Below are 20,868 nucleotides of genomic sequence, written 5' to 3' on the forward strand. Positions count from 1 at the left end.
CTTATTACTGATGACAAGCTTATACTAGAATCTAATAACTGATGAACTAATTATAAACTGATAAATGTGGATTGAGAAAAATCTATTCATGCTTTAAAATATGGTTTGTCTTCATGAAACATCTGCTTGGTCTAAAAAGAGCTAAAAACCTCCAAACACTTTACCATCTAGCTCATGACACAGAAAGTGTACAAACTAGATAACCAGAATGGCACCTCTATTTTTCAGGTTTAAGTAACTAAATGAGTAACACAGAATAATAATTATCTCACACTTTCCCCTCCCTAAGACCTAAATCCAACTGTATTCAGTTTCTAGACAGAAGCTAAAAATTTCACGTGTAAGTAGAAATAAAGGGGGCACATAAGGATCTTCTGTATTTGGCTTTATTAGAACTGAAGCTCTTTTAGTAACAAGCAGACCTAATCCAAATTGTTGGATTTTTAGAAGTGCCAAATTCAAACATAATTTGTTTTTTAAATGCTTATTTATTTTTGAGAGAGAGAGGAAAAAGAGAGAATGCAAGTACATGAATGGGGGAGGGACAGAGAGAGGAAGACAGAGATTCCCAAGCGGGCTCCACACTGTCAGTGCAGAGCCCAACGTGAGGCTCGAACTCACGAACCATGAGATCATGACCTGAACGAAAATCAAGAGTCAGATGTTTAACCAACTGAGCCATCCAGGCACCCCTCAAACATAATTTAAACAGAGTGGCAGTAAGGACATAATTTAGGTACAGAGACTCCAAAGTCAGATAGCAGTATATGCCAACCCTACACTAAAGAAAGTTTTTATTCAACTTTCTTAGAGTTCATATTATTCATCACTAGAGTGAATTTAATAAAATATAACAATGATATTTTTAAAATTAAAAAAAACATATGAGATATGTTTAATATAATATAGTGGCTGGAAGATAAAACGTGTTCAGGTAAAGATAAGTACAAGTGTCAGTTTAGTGCTATTAGAGTTATTATTTTTAAAGTTATATATTTTGGGGGGACTGATTATCATAAGTTTTTATTGCTAAAGTAGAGGACTGAGTAGGATTCAGAAGAAAGAAGAAAAATGTCACAAAACCGATTTGTATTCAACACAGAATATAAGAAGTGAGAAAAGAACAAAAAATCGTAAGAAGAAAATGGGACAAAATGAATAGGTAACAAGAACCTGGTTAAAGGTTACAAAAGAAGAAGTCAAGGAGATGAAGGAGATAAAGTCAGGTCACAAAAAAAATAAAACACAATTGCAGAATTGGAAACTACCCTAGCAGAAATAAAGGGCATAGTGAAACTACTAAAAGTCAAACCTATAATGTATAGGACATTTTCAGACTTAAGGAAGCAAAAAATGAAAAACTGAAAATAGATCTCCAATAAGGAAAATAATCACTAGCCAACATAATTTGTATTCCAAGTGAGATCAAAAGCATTGAAGGATTTTGCCAAAGGAATATCATGATCTGACATTTTATTTGGGATGTGTGCAGTGAATTATATAATACATGAGGAACATTTAATAATACATATACAAACTAAAGAATAATACCTGAGCAGGCATTCTTATTAAACAGTAAGTTTAGGAACAAAATATTGCCGGTATCGTAGGATCTGCCTGTGTGCCACTTTATATCTCTTTTCTCTACATGAGAGGTATCCTTTGGTGAAAAGTATTTTGTAGGTTTTGTTTTCACCATTTTACCTTTTCACATTACCATCAAAGGATATCTATGCATTCATTAGAAATATACATTTTAGCTTTCCTTTTTAATGCCTCCATAAGTAGAATAAAACTGTATGTACTTTCTGAGCCATGTAACTTTTGCTCATTGTTTTTCAGATTTATCCACCTTGTTCTATGTGGTTTTGCTTTGTTTTCATTGATGTATGGTATTCAATTAGCTCAAAGAACCTCAATTTATTTATGTAATCCACTGTTGATGTACACCTGAGCTAATATCAAGAATTTCTCTAGGGTATATACCTAGGGTCATACACACTTTTTAATAGGGTCACAGATATTTCATAACAGATGAGAGTTCCCATTGCCCCATCTTCTCACCATGTGGTATAGTTCAACTTTTTAAATTTTTGCTTAAGTGGGGAGAGAGTTAAGATGTGGAGTAGGAGAAGGACCTTATGCTTGCCATGTCTCTTGAACACAGCTAGATAACTATCAAATAATTCTGAACATCCAGGAAATTGATCTGAGGAATGAGAGAACAAACTGTACAACTAGAAGGAAAAAGGAGGTCACATTGTGGAATGCAGGAGGTGTGGAGATACGATTTGGGGGAGAAAGGAATCACAGGTGCTGTGCAGGGAAGGGAGCCCTGATCATGGAGAGAGAGGAGAGAAGGAATGAGAGAGAAAGATAAAGCAGCATTCAGGGATTGCACAAGAAAAACACTTCCCAAAACAATGCTGACTGGGAAAATGAGAGGGACTGATTATCGCAAGATTTTACAAGCAGCAGAGCTAAAAGTCTGAAGTTTTAGAAGTCTGTGCCATTGCCAGAGTCAAGCATGGCAGGCATAGGGGTCTCCTGTGCAGAATGAGGGCAGAGGCCCAGGAGTGGACAGCATGCTCTGAGGATCTCCTGGATCATTCTGGGAGAGACAGTTCCCCTTCTTGCAGTACATTTGGAAGAGGCAGCATTGCCTCTCGGGACAAAAGAGCTAGTGGGTGCCGCGGAGCTGCTTCATTCACTAGCATATAAGCAGAGACACCTGCTGAGGGCAGCTAACCTGGATGCTGGCTGTTTTGCTATGCTTTACCATAAAAATCCAAGTCCCTGCCAGTCGTACAACTGCTTTTCTGAGAGAAACCATTATCAGCCACAAGGCAGTGAGACCCTCCCCTAGGGTATCAGCACAAGTCTGCCCCACACTAAGTCCCTAAAATCTGGAGTTTTGAAACCCAGCCACTCATCTGAGTTAAAATGGAGGAACAGTGCACCAACAGGCCTTCAGACAGATCAAACGTAGACAGGGTGAAGGCAGGGATCTGACAGAAGCCTGGGTCACAAGGGGAGAGATTGTTCCCCCTTCTGTGAAGACCTCCTCAACAGCGGTGGGCATGAAATACCCTCCCTGGGGAAGAGAGTGGGCTGATGCCATTGTTTACCCCTCTTATCAGTACAGCAAACTTTAGGGAGCAGTACAGCACACACAGTGGAGGATTGAACCAGTTACTGCAAGACCTACCCCCTGGCACTCTGCAGGTGGCTTTTTTACTAGGGCAAGTCTGATTGAGATCCAGAGCAGCAGGGGGCCCCTCCCCAGAAGACCAGCACAAACCTCCCATATGCACCAGATCTACTGATCATAGAGTGCTGCAAAGCTTCAGCTCTAGTGGAAACGGGACCAGGCACACGCTTTCCTGATACACAAAAGATAGAGTCCTAGAGAAAATTCCAAGATGGAGGAATTCATCCCAAAAGAAAGAACAAGAACATATCATGGCCAGGGAGTTAATCAAAACAGATATAAGTATTATGTTGGAACCAGAATTTAAAGCAATAATCATAAAATACTAGCTGGTCTTGAGAAACAGAAGAAACCAGAGAGACCCTTTACTGCAGTGATAAAAGACCTAAAAACTAGTTAGCCAAAATAAAAAGTGCTGTAACTGGGATACAAAATCAAAAGTGCTATAACTGGGATGCAAAACCGACTGGCTTAGTGACTCCAAGGATGGAAGAAGCAGAGGAACAAATAAGTGATACAGAAGATAAAATTATGGAAAATAATGAATCTGAAAAGAAGAGATTAAGAAAAATTATGGATTATGAATGTAGACTTAGAGAACTCAGTAACACCATAAAGCATAATAACATTCATATCATAGGAGTCCCAGAAGCAGAGGGGGGAAAAGGGGGCAGAAAGTTTATTTGAGCAAATTATAGCTGAAAACTTCCCTAATCTGGGGAAAGAAACAGACATCCAAATCCAGGAGGCACAGAAAACTCCCATCAAAATCAACAAAACCAGCCAACACCCAAACATTTTGTAGTAAAATTTGCAAAATACTGAGGTAGGGAAAAACACCTGAAAGCAGCAAGGGAAAAGAAATCCCTAACCTACAAGGGAAGACAAATCAGGTGAACAGCAGATCTATCCACAGAAACTTGCCAGAAAGGAGTGGCATGATATATTCAACATACTAAATGGAAAAAATATACAGCCAAAAATGTTTTATCCAGCAAGACTGTCATTCAAAATATAAGGAGAGATAAAGAGTTTCCCAGAAAAACAAAAACTAAAGGAGTTCATGAACACTAAACAGCCCTGCAAGAAATATCTTTAAAGGAGACACTTTGAGTGGGAAAGAAAGATCAAAAGCAATAAAGCCTAGAAAAGAACAGAGAAAATCTCGAGAAACCACTTTACACTAAATGGCACTAAATTCATATCTATCAATAATCACTCTGACTGTAAATGGACTAAATGCTCTAATCAAAAGACAAAGGGTATCAAAATGTCTAAAAAAAAAAAAAACACACACACAAAAAAACCCAAGACCCATCTATATGCTGCCTACAAGAGACTCACTTAGACATAGAGACACCTATAGATTGAAAGTGAGGGCATGAAGAAACATTTATCATACTTATATGTTAAAAGAAGGCTGGAGTAGTAACACTTATATCAGACAAACTAGATTTTAAAGCAAAGACTATAAAAAGAGATGAAGAAGAGCACTATATCATAATAAAGGGGAATATCCAACAAGAGATATAACACTTGTAAATATTTATGCCCCCAAATTAAAACACCTAAATATATAAATCAATTAATAACAAACATAAAGGAAGTCATTGATAATAATAGAACAATAGTTGGAGATTTTAACACCCCACTTACAGTAATGGACACATCATCTAAACAGAATATCAATAAAGAAACAATTGTTTTGACTCATATACTGGACCACATGGGATTTAACAGATACATTCAGAACATTTCAACCTAAAGCAGCAGAATACACATTCTTTTCAAGTGCACATAGGAATAGGACATTCTCCAGAATAGATCCCATACTAGGCCACAAATCAGGCCTCAACAAATACAAAGAGATTAAGATCATAACATGCATATTTTCTGAACACAACACTATGAAACTTGAAGCTAACCACAAGAAAAAATTTGGAAAAACCACAAATACGTGGAGGTTAAAAAACATGTTACTAAAGAATGAATAGGTCAACCAGAAAATTTAAGAACTTAAAAATTACATGGAAACAAATGAAAATGAAAACATGACAGTCCAGAATCTCTGGGATGCTGCAAAGGTCGTTGTAACAGGGAAGTGTATAGCAATACAGACCTACCTCAAGAAGCAAGAAAAGTGTCAAATACAAAACCTAACATTACACCTAAAGGAGCTATAAAAGAAACAGTAAATAAAGCCTAAAGCCAACAGAAAAAGGGAAATAATAAAGATTAGAGCAGAAATAAGTGATACAGAAACAAACAAACACCAGTAGAAGAGATCAAGGAAACTAAGAAATGGTTCTTTGAGAGGATTAATAAAATTGATAAACCCCTAACCACACTTTTCAAAGAGAAAATGTACCCAAAAAAATTAAAATCATGAATGACAGAAAAGAGATCACAACCAACACCACAGAAATACAAACAATAATAAGAGAACATTATGAAAAATTATATGCCAACAAATTGAGTAAACTGTAAGAAACAGAAAAATTCCCAGAAATATACAAAACTGAATACCAAAACTGAAACAAGAAGAAATGGAAAATTTGAACAGACCCACAATCAGCAGAGAAATTGAATCAGTAATCAAAAATCTCCCAACAAAAAAAAGTCCAGGGCCAAATGCCTTTACAGGGGAATTCTACCAATCATTTAAAGAAGAGTAAATACATGCTCTTTTCAAGCTATTCCAAAAAAGTAAAAATGGAAAGAAAACCTCCAAATTCATTCTACAAAGCTAGTATGACCTTGATTCAAAAATCAGACAAAGACCCAACTAAAAAGGAAAACTACAGGCCAATATCCCTGACGAACATGGATGCAAAAATTCCCAAGAAGATACTAGCAAATCTAATCCAACATTACATTAAAAGTGTTATTTTCCACAATCAAGTTGGATTTATTCCCGGGCTGCATGGATATTTGCAAACATGCATTAATATTTGCAAACAAATTAATGTGATACACCACCTTAATAAAAGACAGAATGAGAAACATATGATCTTCTCAATAGATGAAAAAAAAGCATTTGACAAAATACAGCATCCATCCTTGAAAGAAAAAAAAAAAAAAAACCTTAACAAAGTAGAGATAGAGGGAACTTACCTCAACATCATAAAACCATATATGAAGATCCACTGCTAATATCATCCTCAATGGGGAAAAACTGAGAGCTTTTCCTCTGCAGTCAGGAAAAAGACAGGGATGTCCACTCTCACCATTGTTATTTAACATAGTACTGGAAGTCCTAGCCTCAGCAATCAGACAACAAAATGACGTAAAAGGCATCCAAATTGGCAAGAAAGAAGTTAAACTTTTCACTATTTTCAGAAGACATGATACTCCAGGTAGAAAATCTGAAAGACTCCACCAAAAAAAATTGCTAGAATTGATAAACTAATTCAGCATAGTCACAAGATACAAAGTCAATGCACAGAAATCTGTTCCATTTATACATACCAATAATGAAGAAGCAGAACTAGAAATCAAGGAATCAATCCTATTTACAACTGCACCAAAAACCATAAGATATCTAGGAATAAACCTAACCAAAAAGGTAAATGATCTGTACTCCGTAAACTATAAAACACTGATGAAAGATATTGAAGATGACACACAGAAATAGAAAAACATTCCATGCTCATGGATTGGAAGAACAAATATTGTTAAAATAATTTTATTACCCAAAGCAATCTAGATATTTAATGCAATCCCTATCCAAATACTACCAGCATTTTTGCAAAAAAAAAAATAGAACAAACAATCCTAAAATTTGTATGGAACCCCAAAAGACAAAGTAGTGTTGAAAAAGAAAACCAAAACTGGAGGCATCATGATTCCAGACTTCACTCTGTATTACAAAGCTGTAATCATCAAAACAGTACGGTTGGTACTGGCACAAAAAAACATGGCACAAAAAACAGACACAAAGATCAGTGGGACATAATACAGAACCCTCAAATGGACCCACAAATGTATGGTCAATTAATCTTTGACAAAGGAGGAAAAAATGTCCAATGGAAAAAGGCAGTCTCTTCAACAAATGGTGTTGGAAAAACTGAACAGCAACATGCAGAATGATGAATCTGGACCACTTTCTTACACCATACACGAAAATAAATTCGAAATTGATGAAATGCCTACATGTAAGACAGGAAACCATAAAACTCCTAGAGGAGAACACAGGCAACATCCTCTTTGACCTCGGCTGGAAAAACTTCTGACTAGACACGTCTCTGGAGGCAAGGGAAGCAAAAGCAAAAATGAACTACTGGGACTTAATCAAGATAAAAACCTCTACAGTGTAGGAAACAATCAACAAAACTAAAAGGCAGCCAATGGAAAGGGGAAAGATATTTGCAAATGACGTATCTGCTAAGGGTTGGTATCCAAAATCTATAAAGAACTTACCGAATTCAGCACCCCAAAAAGCAAATAATCCAGTTAAGAAATGGGCAGAAGATATGAATAGACATTTTTCCAAAGAAGACATACAGATAGCCAATATACACATGAAAATATGCTCAACATTTCTCATCATCAGGGAAATATAAATCAAAACCACAATGAGGTACAACCTCACACCTGTCAGAAGGGCTGAAATTAACAACACAAGAACAGTGGGTGTTGGCAAGGATGGGGAGAAAGGGGAACCCCCTTATACTCTTGGTGGAAATGCAAACTGGTACAGGACCATGGAAAATGGTTAGAGGTGCCTGAAAAAGTTAAAAATAGAACTACTCTACAACCCAGCAATTGTACTACTAGGTGTTTACCCAAAGGATACCAAAATATTGATTCAAAGGGGGAAGTAAAGAAAGGGGTATATATGGAGCTGAAATCTCTGAATAAATCCCAGACATTGGATAGACTGTCACCTGTAAAAAGTGAGAGAAGAAAAACAATGCCTACAGACCAAGAGAGCTTTTGAGAAAGCCTCTCTCTGCCCAGGAGCTTTGAGTGAGGAAAATGATTACCTGAAAAATTGTCTGGGTAGCTGTGAAGTATTAATTTACACGACAGTAAGAATTTATGCCAAAAAATTGTGCCAGAATATAGTGACTATTTTGGACACAGGCAGAAGCAAATGCAAAACCACTATAAGGGAACACTTTTCTAAACTCCAAAACCATGGAGTTTCCTCTAATATATACACACACATAAATACATGCTGGTAAAAGGGGAATAATCAGCTTAAAATTTACAAATCCTATGATGGCTGATCCATCATATGAGAGATTCTTCAGACATCAAGCATGTATTTGCACTGGATTTCAGGAGACAGTGTATTTGCACTGGATTTCAGGCTACATTTGAGCCTATTTTTTCATAGAGGTGACACCTGGCCAAGATTTGGATATGATTGTCCTAAGAAAATATGTAAGAAGGAAAAATGGAAAGATTGTTATGTTAATACTTCAGAACATCTAATATTTAGATGGAAAAGGGAGTTTGGATCACAAATGGAGTACACAAAGTACTGAGACCTAAGCCATAATAAGACTGTAGTTTAATGTACATAAAGTAAAGGTAGTTGATGTTACTAGAAAATTTTAGCCTGAAAAAAAAGAAGAAAAGAAAAGGGAAACATGATAATCATTTTCATGTATTTGATGGCTGTTCAAGTGAAAAGGTAATTAGCTTTACTGTAAGTACCTCTGGAATGATAAGTTGGAATAAATGGTTGCAAACTTAGAGACATTCACCTTGATTCAATATGAGAAAAATCTTTGTAACAATTACTTGTTCAAAAATTGATAGACTGTCCTGTCGGTAGAGAATTCTTCCACATTACAGGTATGCAAGCAGTCATCAATGTTCCATTACATAGGAGTTTGCTAAATTTTTTCTATCTCTGTGACTCTTTGAGTTAGTGAATACTGACAATAATGCAGCTTTGTTATTTTATGTGCTATATTCCAAGCTTATCTCAGGAAATATTTGATGTAACATAGACTCTGAAGGAGCAGCATTCTAGTACTTTAGATATTAATCATATCTTAAAATTATTTTGAACATTGGAGAAGATTGATGACAAATTTTTCTCCTCTGCATTGTTCTGGAAGACAAAACAAAAGAACGTATCATTCCCTCCCACTGTCATTTAGCTGTTCTGGAGAATCATATTGAGTTCACATAAATAAAATAACTGGCTTTTTCCACATGAACTACTCATAAATTTTTCTTTTCCATGTTATAATTGAGTAGTTGTGTTTTCTTAATCTGGGAAAGACTTAAAATGCATCCAAATTAAATTGCATTTTCTTATTTTTCATCCATAGCAAAATGTAGATAATATTGTTGAAGAAGTAAAAAATATATGCAGTGTTCTGGGGTGTGTGGAGACCAAACAAATTACAGATGCTGTAAATGAACTAAATCTAACTCTTCAGAGAAATGCAGAGGTAAATATACTCATTTATTAGACAGTAATTATTTTAAACCTGAGTTCAATAATTAAGAAGAGTGAAAGAATTTTGCCTACTGTGTGTGTGTGTCTGTGTATGTGTGCATAAATATTTCAATCATTTGGGGGTAATGGAAACTTGATTCTATTATACCAAATAGATTATTATACCAAAAGGATTCAATTAAATTAAAAGGAAATTTCTTACACCTTTGAAGTTTGTAACTGCAATGTATCTTCCAAGTGAGACTCAAATCAATCCTACTATCCTACCTAGAGGAAACAATTATATAACATTCACAAGTGTTTGTATAGACTATTAATGGCTTTCATGTGCACCAGTATATTCAGGAGTAAGTATCCATGCTTATGTGGACAAGCACACATATAGGAAAGACCAGTTTTTTGCGGTATCTTTTGCTAAATTTGCAGTGCATACTGCTTATATATAATGCATTAATACCATTTTTTTCCAGTTAAAAAAGTAAGTATTATATGTTTTTTTTTTAATCTCAGAAATCTAATATAGAATTACAGGTGTGATTATTGCCCAAGAAAAAGATTAGGAAATCTGGTCACAATAATCCATTCAATCTTGTTATTAGTTTAGCAAATGATGAAGCAGAAAGATAGGATGATGATAATAACTAATACTTGATAGTACACTGCAATAATAAAATAGTTTCACTTATTTATTACTTCATTTCATTTCACTTTTATTTCATTTCAGTTCATCCTCCCAACAATACACCATGAAGTTGGTGTTTTAATGTTAATTTTATTATTAAAATCAGATGCTTAGAATGCTCATGTACAGAGGACTAATAAGTGGCCAAACAGAGATTTGAAACTAGGCCTCTTCCTCAATATATGTGAAACTTAATAAGAAAGAGTGATTACATTCATTCTTTACCTGAAGGGAAAGGAACAGCACAGATTATATTATCTTGAATATGCCAACCTTGAAATTTCAAAAGGACTGATTTAGAAAGTGGACAATTATATTAATATATATAAACCATCATCATTGTTTCAAATGTTGGACTTTCTATGTCTTATTTTAATTAGAACTCATTTTTGTAATTATAGAGTAATAATGAATATAGAAATTTGAATACCTTGTTTGCATTACATATAGGGACAGTGATGACTCAGGAGCAGTGGAATCAACCTATCAAAAGATTTTCCAGATAAACATTCATTAAAAGCTAGAATTACAAAGCATGAAGAAGTCAAAATTTAAACAATATAATCAATAAATATCAAAATTCGATGTCTGAAATTAATATGTGTTCATTTCCTTACATTTTTCTTAATGGGAAAATATCTACTCTTACACCTTCCAATAGAAGAAAATGAAGTAACTATATAGTCTCCAAAGCTGTTTTTGTATGTACATATTAATATCCATGGTCTTCAGAAAAGACAACAAGGTAAAAAATTTGAAGTGATCACGTTTAATCTGGTCATATTTTTCTATTCTGTGTTAGAGTGGGAAAATTCCACATAGTCGCCAAAAGCCTATCATCAGTATGTTGTGAAAATAAATATTTTGATGAACTCAAAAACTTAAGAATTATATGATGCTAAGAAGGACATTTCAAGGATATCCTTTCTGAGATAACAAGGTAGTGAGAGTTAACTTTCAACAAGCAACTAATTTCTCTTACAGTATCACATTTGGGAGACATTATAAGCACCTAGAGCTGGCAATAAAATACAAAGAGCTTAGGGTCATGCAAATATGATTTGAACTCAATATCTACCAGTTTTTAGCTGAACATCCTTCGGAAAATTAATTCATATCTCTGAGTTTCAGCTTTCCTCACTGCATAAATAAATAAACAAACAAACAAACAGCAGAATGTACAGGGTTCCTGTGTTACAAATAATGTTAATAAAGGTCCAAATGATAGTGTTTCTTGCATAAGTCATTATTATTACTGAAGGTAGTAGGAATGGTGCTGGTGGTACTTTTTGAGATTCCTCCCCATATAGCCAACATGAAGGTTTTAATTCACACAAGCACCACGTAGGTCATTTTCTCACGACTATTGATTATAGCCAGCATCATGACAAATGTGAACCTTTGCCAGAGGAGGAGACCACATGCATGAATGTGAACACATGTCTCTCCATCTGCTAAGACCACTTGGTTGTGCTTCAATGTTAATGTTCGTCTCTCAGTGAATCAATACAAACAAATAACTGATCAAAGAATGAGGAAAATCTCATTTTAGGATAAAGCACTTCAAATGCCGTTAAAAATATTACAAGATACAAAAGCTTTATCTTAAAACATTCATTTTTGAAAACTCCCTAAAAGAACAAAAATGGCAATTTTCTCAGAAATGTCAAATTTTCAATATAGCTGAAGCCAAAAGAATCCTTCAAAGAGAAAGTGAATCCTAGGAAAACTGAACAATTATAATTCTTATGAAAAGCTCATAATCACATTTCACCTATCTTATATACTTATGAGCACTAACTTATATATGATTACTGACACATAGAAATAAACAGTTGACAATTACCAGTTTTATTTCATATATGTCAATGGGAAAAACAGACAGTTTAAAACCCTTAATAAACAGATTCTAGGGGTGCCTGGGTGGCTCAGTTAAGCATCCAATTCAATCTCAGCTCAGGTCTTGATCTCAAGGTCGTGAGTTCAAGCCCTGAGCTCGGCTCCATCCTGGGCATGGAACCTACTTTAAAAATAAATAAATAAAAATAAAATAAACAGATTCTACTTATTTTGAGCACACTTTAAAAGTTCACTTATTCTACATCACCTTCATTCAAACATGTTCACCATCCTAATCGAAGAGCCCACCTATATAAGAATGCTAGCACAAACAGTAAGTACATATTTTCAGAATTTGTGCAGTAACCAACTGCAGTTAACAATGCCAAAGTACCTCAGTTTGTCTAACCACCATGAACCTAAGATTAAAAAAAATACTGAAAAAAATGAATCTTCTGCCAACAAACTCAAATTTGAAAGCTTTCCTTTCCCTTGGCTGCCTTTTTTGGTCAACTTGCAAGAGACTATTTCCTGCCATACAGAGAAGTAATGAGGTATTTATTAAATGTAAGTTTTGGCAAGATGATGAATTATATCACAAATGCAGTTATACTCTTATTCAGCACTGGAAACAATTTTCCATCCTTCAAAATTCTATTCCAGAATCTCACATAATATATTTCCATTACATGTTCATACAATAAATGAAACACAAAGAGAAAAATATGGTCTTACACATTGTGCTGTAGGTGGATGTCATGGTGATTTTAAAATACAAGTTTATATTTCTGAATAAATTGAATTCTAGTTAAGTCAGGCTAACATCTTTAATGGTCTCATCCACATGGGTGAGGTGAAGATCTTATGTGCAATTGTTATGCCTAGTGGTTTAAACTACACTCAGATGAAATATTGTACTTAAGAGAAATGCTTCTGAAAAGGTTCACGTGAACAATGCTTTTAAGTGAAAAAGCTATATATAAATTTAATTAAATTTTAAACATGATACAAGTGTTTTCTTTCAAAAGGAATATTGTAGCAACCACGATTATCCTTTGTTTGAGAAATTGGGCTTTAAAAACAAACTTAAAGCAAAATTTTTAAAAATGTAGTGCCAATTAAAATGGATTTGACATATTAGAAAATTATGTTTGCTTTCGGACTGAAACCTCAGTTTTGTGAATCTGTGTATCTCTATATATAGTTTTCATGATAATGAAGTTATAACCAGTGAATCCTAAACCACTAAAGTAATTCTAGGTCTCCACAAACACAAATAAACAAACAAGCAAATAAACAATAAAACCATACTAATGAATATGAACTAAAATGACAAAAAATATAATTTCAGATAGTACTGTTTTATTTAGAATATGGTCACAAGTGTTTTATTGTCAGTTTCTTTAAATCTCCTAAAAACAAATAAATGAAACTATATCATAAATCTGTATGATTCTGCCCACTTGATATTTTTTTTAAGTTTATTTATTTATTTTGAGAAAGAGAGAGCAAGAGCAGGGGAGGGGCAGAGAAAGAGAGGGGGAAAGAATCCCAGGAGAGGGGGCTCAAACCCATGAACCGTGAGATCATGACCTGAGACAAAGTCTGACCCTTAACCAACTGAGCCACCCAGGTGCCCTTGATTTTGCCCACTTCCATCCAGCCCTCTTTGCATAGCAGCCCAAAGCTCGCAACTGAACTAATAATAAGAACTGCTAATAATAAGAACTGGACATACTACACAGAAAGAATTAAAATGCACTTATTTCAAAAACTTATTTACTGCTGGGGAAGGAACTGAGTTTAGCCAATATATATAGAACTGTTCTAATAACACTAAACAGGCTTGGGGTGCCTGAGTGACTCAGTCGGTTGAGCGTCGGCTTCCGCTCAGGTCATGATCTCATGGTTTGTGAGTTCAAGCCCTGCGTTGGGCTCTGTGCTGACAGCTCAGAGCCTGAAGCCTGTTTTGGATTCTGTGTCTCCCTCTCTCTCTGCTCCTCCCCTGCTCGTGCTCTGTCTCTCTTTCTCAAAAATAAATAAACATTAAAAAAATTTTTTTAAAAAAAAACTAAACAGGCTGAATTTATTCTAAATTTTTTCAGTCAAAAAACCTAGATTGTTTATTAAAACATTCAGAATGCTTTCCTTTTACTTTATAATTTAGCTTCCTTCTGTTTATTAAGCAACATTGATACATGATAACAATAAATATTTTGTCTTTTTATGATGCAAGAGAAATTTCAGTGTTTAGATCTGGATATAATCAGTTTGGTTGTTTTGTGAATTTGTTTTCTAAATAACTATTCTGTCTTTGCACTTATTTTTCTTTTTCAGAATTTTCATCAAAATTCAGAGACTTCAGCAAAAGGTAAAACATACATGTACCCACATTTAAGAAACAGTTACAGAAACAAAAATAATTTAATTCTTTTCAATTTTTTATCCAAATATTATGGTAGCACACGCACACAAACATTTTTTGAGGCATAAGTGTTTTGCTAAGCTGTTTTTTACTGATGGAAATGATTATTCTGCAAGTGAATAAAAATCAACACTCTAAACTTTTAGCCTGACATTTTTAAGAAATGGGAAAAGTCAAGAGGTCTATAAAAAAGAAAAGAATACTGAAAATATTTTTATAGCCATTCCAAGAACTATAAAATTTTATTTAGCTACTTATATTTTGATGTAAGAAGAGTCTAAAAAATAGCAGATGTCTTTCTTCAAAGTCACTAATTTCAAATTTAAATTAAAATAGTATTTGAAAGACCAATCTAACATAATATGTAGGAGGATTAGATCCTGGAATAATTTGTGTTCACAGAGGCTCCGAGCCTATAAAACTGCAAGCCACAGGAGGACTTTGCCTCTACAGAAAACAGTGGATATGTAATAGTGTGGTATAGAGCAAAGGATCTGGCTTTTGGAATCTGGTTAATTTCAATTCTGCCACTTTTTGACTCTGTGATCTTAGGGAATTAAATTCTTTGATTCCCCAACATGCATAGCAGACATGATAGTTACTTAACGTGCAGGGTGTGGTCAGAGTTGTTCTTGCTTGCACAGGCAAGTGGTATTTGGCGTATGAACCCTGCGAGTATCTTCAAGGAAACAGACTCACATACAAATGATAACCCCAACCTGTCCTCCATTCCCTTAATCATTTTTAGGAGAAAGTAATGTGCGGAGGGATATCCTCTCTACTCTAATTACCACCACTCAAAAGAAGACATTCAATTACATTTGAAGAGCTCCCCCCTTCACATCACGAGAAATATGGGACGGCAGAGGGCATGGAGAAAAAACAAACACACACATAAACAAAGTGTACTGGCGCAAAAATCCCTGTTCCAGGCATTCATAACTCCAGAACATCATTAAGGAAGGGAAAGGATGGACGCCCCCTAACAATATCACTAACACAGAGTCCAAGTGATACAATGAAGAGAGAACAAGCTGGAGGTTATGTCAGATGGAATTGGCCCTCTCTTCCTTTCTTCTAGGAATGTTGGAATAAAATCCCTTCATTCCATAGTCCTAAGGGCTTGGGATATAAGATCCCAGAGAACTGTGTAGGAATGTTCACAAAGACTTCTATTCAATGCTAAATCATCACAGATTCTAATTAATGCATCTTATTTTTTTAAACTTTAAGCTTATTTATTTATTTTAAGAAAGAGACAGAGAGAGTGCATGAGGAGGGGAGGGACAGAGAGAGAGAAAGAGAGAGAATCCCAAGCAGGCTCTTCACTGCCAGTGCAGAGCCCTGCGTGGGGCTTCAACTCACAAGCCATGAGATCATGACCTGAGCCAAAACCAAGAGTCAAATGCTTAACTGACTGAGAAACCCAAGTGCCCCTAATTAATAAATTTTAATCAAATATATATTGTCACTATTTCTCAATTTATGACACTATAACTCTATTCCCAGAGTAAAATCAGGTGTGATAAATGTTATTACTCCATATTTCACCACCAACCCCACTATCTTGAGTCCCTAGTACATTTCTGATGATATGTGAAATGGACTCTTCATCCAGAGTTCTGGAAGTAAAGCATAATGCATAAGCACACATCTCTATACTACCTCAAATAAGCAAATTATAACCAAGAACTGTATTTCTGCAGAAAAAGTCAAGAGTAGAGTTTGAGTAAATACCCAGATAATTAAGATTTCCCAAAATACACGCTGGGGCTTGAATTCATAAGATCTCTGACCCAACTTTATGATTTATTTTAGATGTGTATTCATTTGCACAAGGTTGGGAATTATTAACAAGAAGTTTATACTTCCTGATTCAGAGTACCAACAGCACAATGTGGGGACTGGGTAACATGTTTCTATAAATTTATAGTTCCCTGCCTCCTGTTGTTCAGGAGAATCCCCGTGGGTCGGCCTCAAGAATTTGAGTCCTCTTTAAAAAAGATTTTTATCCTGCTTTACTCTTCTGTTTTATTAACTGCTACTGCTGATTTCTCTGAGAATTTTAATTAGGGCTTATTTCATGCTGCTCATTCCCTCAGACTGATTTCAACAAAGGGCACCATTTTAAATAAAATGTGGCCATCTTATAAATTTTGTACAAACTTACGAATAACCAAGTGAATAATAGCCTGTGTTGAGCAAAAAAAAAATGTTTTAATTATGGACAGAGCTTCTGAGGGACAGGATGGGGTTCAAAGAAGCTCCCTGCTGAAAGTGGCATGATTTTTGAGTACCAAATTGTCTGGTATTGGAACACTGCAGACTGATGGAGGAAAAAGCTGGCTCTTTTATTTTCTTTTCAAAACAACTAGAAACTACAAGCAATTTATGCTTCAGAAACAACTTGACGAGGAAGTGCATGCGTTTGAATAAATACCAGTACTGTGTGACTTGACTTGGCACACATCAAATCAAATCAAAATCACTGCCCGTTTTAACAACATAATTTCAAAGGACGCGCTTACTTGTTCTCTCGGTGACTTCTCAGCGGCAGATCTCGGCCCCCAGGCCCTTCTACCTGGAGTTTGGAGCACCCAGCGCAAGCCCAGAGCCTAGAGGAGCAGCCGCCACAGTGGGCGGGGCCACGTGCCGCAGGGGTGTCTGGGACCCCACCTGGTACTGGGAGAACCACAGACCTTGCTCAACATCCGGAAGAGGAGCCTGAAGTCTGCAGGAGAACTGATGCCCAGGCTGGACCATTACAAAGGCAAGGCCATGCGGCACATCTTCCTCATCAGGCAATCCCAGTACCGGGTGGACGCCTCTTCCGATTGCACTACCGACTCTCCTAGGTTGCAGACAGGCTAGGCTGACTGGTGTTCCGACTTGTAAACTTGGGATTGAAACTTAATAAAATCGACCATTCCTCCATGACCCACGCGATAGAAACCACTGACATCATCAGCAAACACGTGCCAGGGTCTGCAAGGGCAGCACAGACCTGCTGAGGGAAGGCGCCCATATCTAGCTGAACGAGCTGAATCGGCCCCAGTCGCACTGGAAGCCCGAGACTGAGGGTATTAGGAAGACAGAGCCGGAAGGGAAGTGGCTTACTAAATTGCATCCACCTGGCAGACGCCAGGCAGCAGAATGGTTCTGAAATCTGCCATGCCACCTTTTGCAACCTGATGTGTCCGGCGCCAGAGTTCTTTCAGAAGGCTGGCTCCGCCTCTCCCTCAACAACCGCAGCATTATCCAGCTGGTGGTCTGGTCTAGTTGCAGAGTAGCGCTCAGGGCCCTCAGGGACACAGGGTTCAGGCCTCCTGATAAGATCTAACACTCCTGAGGAGGGCCTCGAGGCCCCGCTCTCCTCAGTGCTGTACCCAGCTGGATGTGGGTGTCACCAAAGAACACAGATTCCCTCTCTGGCGTCCCTCCACAAATTAAGCTGCAGTTCATTTCATTTCTCCAGGACGACGTGGCCGAAAAGTAGAAATATCTAAAGTGTGGCATTTCAGTACTTTTCTTCTGGCCCGGGAAGAGAAAGAATAACATTCAGATCAGATCAGGCTGATTTCTTTTTCAATAGTTTTCTGCCTTAAGCTGTTCAACCAGAATAAATTTATAGGATTTAAGGAGGCCTGTTTCAGGGATGAGACTGAAGCCTGGCAGATTCACACCGAGGAGCTCTTTGACCATTACCGTAGGTAGCTGTGCCACCTGCCTGGCTTCAGCAAAGCCCATCATGCATGAGGGACTCTGAGGAGGGCACCAGAGCTTCCATTCACAACTTACTTCCCTTCATACATTCTTTTCATTTCCTAAACCCTTTATCACTTAAATATTTGTTAAAGATTTTCTTGATTTGGGTTAAAAGATGATAATTTTTGAGCTTTTATATTTGAGTTTATTCTTCATTTAACTTTTGAAACACTATCATAGTTGAGTATTAAAACAAAAACAATTGCAAATGAGTGAAGTATATTCCTTCACTCATTCACTACTGCATACAAAATGTCGGTAGTTACTGTTATTTAGTGGCCCCATGAATAGGTCTGACACTGAACACCATCCCTAGGATAATGTTCATCATCCTCAAAAACTTCACCATTGTAATGACACTATCTTTCCTGATTTTGATCAAAGTCCACTACCTGTACTACCTGGTCCATTTCATCAGTCTCTTCCACTTCCTTCCTCTCAGGTAGGAATTTTATTGGGAGCTTATTAGGAGAGAGAAATCCAGGAAAGTTTACCTTAAATTCCATGATTAGGTGACCCTTTCCATATGGTCTATGAAATTGGCATGCCTTCATTTAGTACACACTTAACAGCTATTAGCCCCTATACTTAGTCATTTTTTTTCTCATTTTTTTTTCCTTCGTGACAAGTCACTTTTAAGAATAATCAATAAACTCCGTTTAAACAACTAATAGTAAAACTTAAGTAAGGCTTCAATTTTGAAGAGATTTAGTAAGCATCATAAATCTTTCATTTCAAGCTTATTTCAGATCTCAGCCAGGTACTTTTACTGTTCTCCTTTTACAATAGCACAATGTATATGATTAGTGTTAAGTTAATGGTAAACATAATAGCATAGTCAAATTTATTATGATTAATTTTTAGATAGTATTTGTCAATGCTTTATTTATTTTTGGGACAGAGAGAGACAGAGCATGAACAGGGGAGGGGCAGAGAAAGAGGGAGACACAGAATCTGAAACAGGCTCCAGGCTCTGAGCCATCAGCCCAGAGCCTGACGCGGGGCTCGAACTCACGGACCACGAGATCGTGACCTGGCTGAAGTCGGACGCTTAACCGACTGCGCCACCCAGGCGCCCCGTTTGAAGTACTTCTAAGCCACGTAGAAAACATGTTCCTTGTCTGAAAGTTAATTCTTAACAATCATAAACTAGAATAAAAAAATATTTCAAATTAAAGAATGCCAAATTAATAATCCAAAACTCTGATCTATGATAAAAGGCCATGATTCCAAGATTTTTGCAACTGAAGATATGAAAGCTTATTGATTATCTACACAACTATCAACTAATTCAGGCTGCATAGAGAGGCACAGATGGCTAATTGGTGTCAGTTGGTAGATGGTCATTTTAATTAAATTTTATTTAAAAGTTATCATAAGAAATTTCAAAGCTGTAATTGATGGCCTATAATGAGTATGGCTCTTCACAGATGACCTGATTTCTATCCTTCCCCCCCTCTCCCCCACCTTAGGCTTGATAGAGAAAGCGACAACTGAACTCTCCAGGGCCATCTACCAGCTAATCAGTGTCTATTGCTGCAGCTTTTATGCAGATTTCCAGCCTCTAAATATACCTGATGACATTTCCTATGTAAATCCTGGACTCCATTCCCACCTGAGCTTCACAGTGTATGCAGTTCACAACATTCCAGAGACTTGGGTGCACAGGTGAGTGGTGGTGAGTTTTTCACAAAACTTTTAGTTAATATTTACATGGCTTCTAATTAGAGTATAATTTGTCTTGTTCTTATTTGCAGGAGTGAATATTTTATAAGATTTTGAAATGTAACCAGTGTAAATTTATCTTAATTCTTAAAACCATTTTTAAAAACTTCATTACCAAATGTGCATTCCTTTTCCCTCAAGTCTTCTCCCATTCTCCATATTAAAAATAGCTGCATATTGTCAGTATATCATTATAGAAACAGAAAATTCTCAACCTACTTTATGTAATTGCCCTAATTTTTTTTTTTAATGTTTGAGTTTAAAAGACCAATGCTAATTAACAGAACAGAGGGATAGCACACACAGGGAAAAGTACTTAATAGAAAAAAAAAAATCACTCTGATACCCATCAAGTTGTGAGTGGTAAATGTTTTGTGAAATTAGTACCTTGATAAAGTGGGAATTAGCCAAGAGTAATTTGAGTTACATTGGAAATTAACCACAATTATGCCTGGAACATTGCTAGATTTTAGGTTGGCTCTATTATGTAGTATTTTCTTTAATAACATGATTAGATTCATATTATGATCATTATTTTATTTTAAATGCTTATTTATTTATTTTTGAGAGAGAGAGAAAGAGAGGGAGAGAATTGGGGGGAAGGGGGAGTGCAGAAAGAGAGGGAGACAGAGAATCTCAAGAAGGCTGAGTGCTGTCAACGCAAAGCTGGATGTGGGGCTTGAACCCATGAACCGCGAGATCATGGCCCCAGACAAAACCAAGAGTCCGATGCTCAACCAGGCACCCTTATAATCATTATTTTAAATGCCTTATGGATTAAATCTATAGTAGAATGTGTA

The 20,868-nt window shown here is 36.3% G+C and overlaps 1 protein-coding gene and 1 pseudogene across 1 annotated transcript in view; both read left to right on the forward strand.

The window, feature by feature from the left end:
* PIK3C2G (phosphatidylinositol-4-phosphate 3-kinase catalytic subunit type 2 gamma) overlaps window positions 1-20,868 on the forward strand; it is a 333,932-nt gene that overhangs the window by 52,260 nt on the left and 260,804 nt on the right. Inside the window, exons 8-10 of the mRNA XM_043561485.1 lie at window positions 9,502-9,624; window positions 14,491-14,524; window positions 19,816-20,011. Coding sequence (XP_043417420.1) covers window positions 9,502-9,624; window positions 14,491-14,524; window positions 19,816-20,011 — 353 coding nt within the window. The remainder of the gene's footprint in view (window positions 1-9,501; window positions 9,625-14,490; window positions 14,525-19,815; window positions 20,012-20,868) is intronic.
* On the forward strand, window positions 15,241-17,918 carry LOC122473043 (annotated as a pseudogene).

This window comes from Prionailurus bengalensis, chromosome B4 (genome assembly GCF_016509475.1).
Source record: "Prionailurus bengalensis isolate Pbe53 chromosome B4, Fcat_Pben_1.1_paternal_pri, whole genome shotgun sequence".
Taxonomy (NCBI): domain Eukaryota; kingdom Metazoa; phylum Chordata; class Mammalia; order Carnivora; family Felidae; genus Prionailurus; species Prionailurus bengalensis.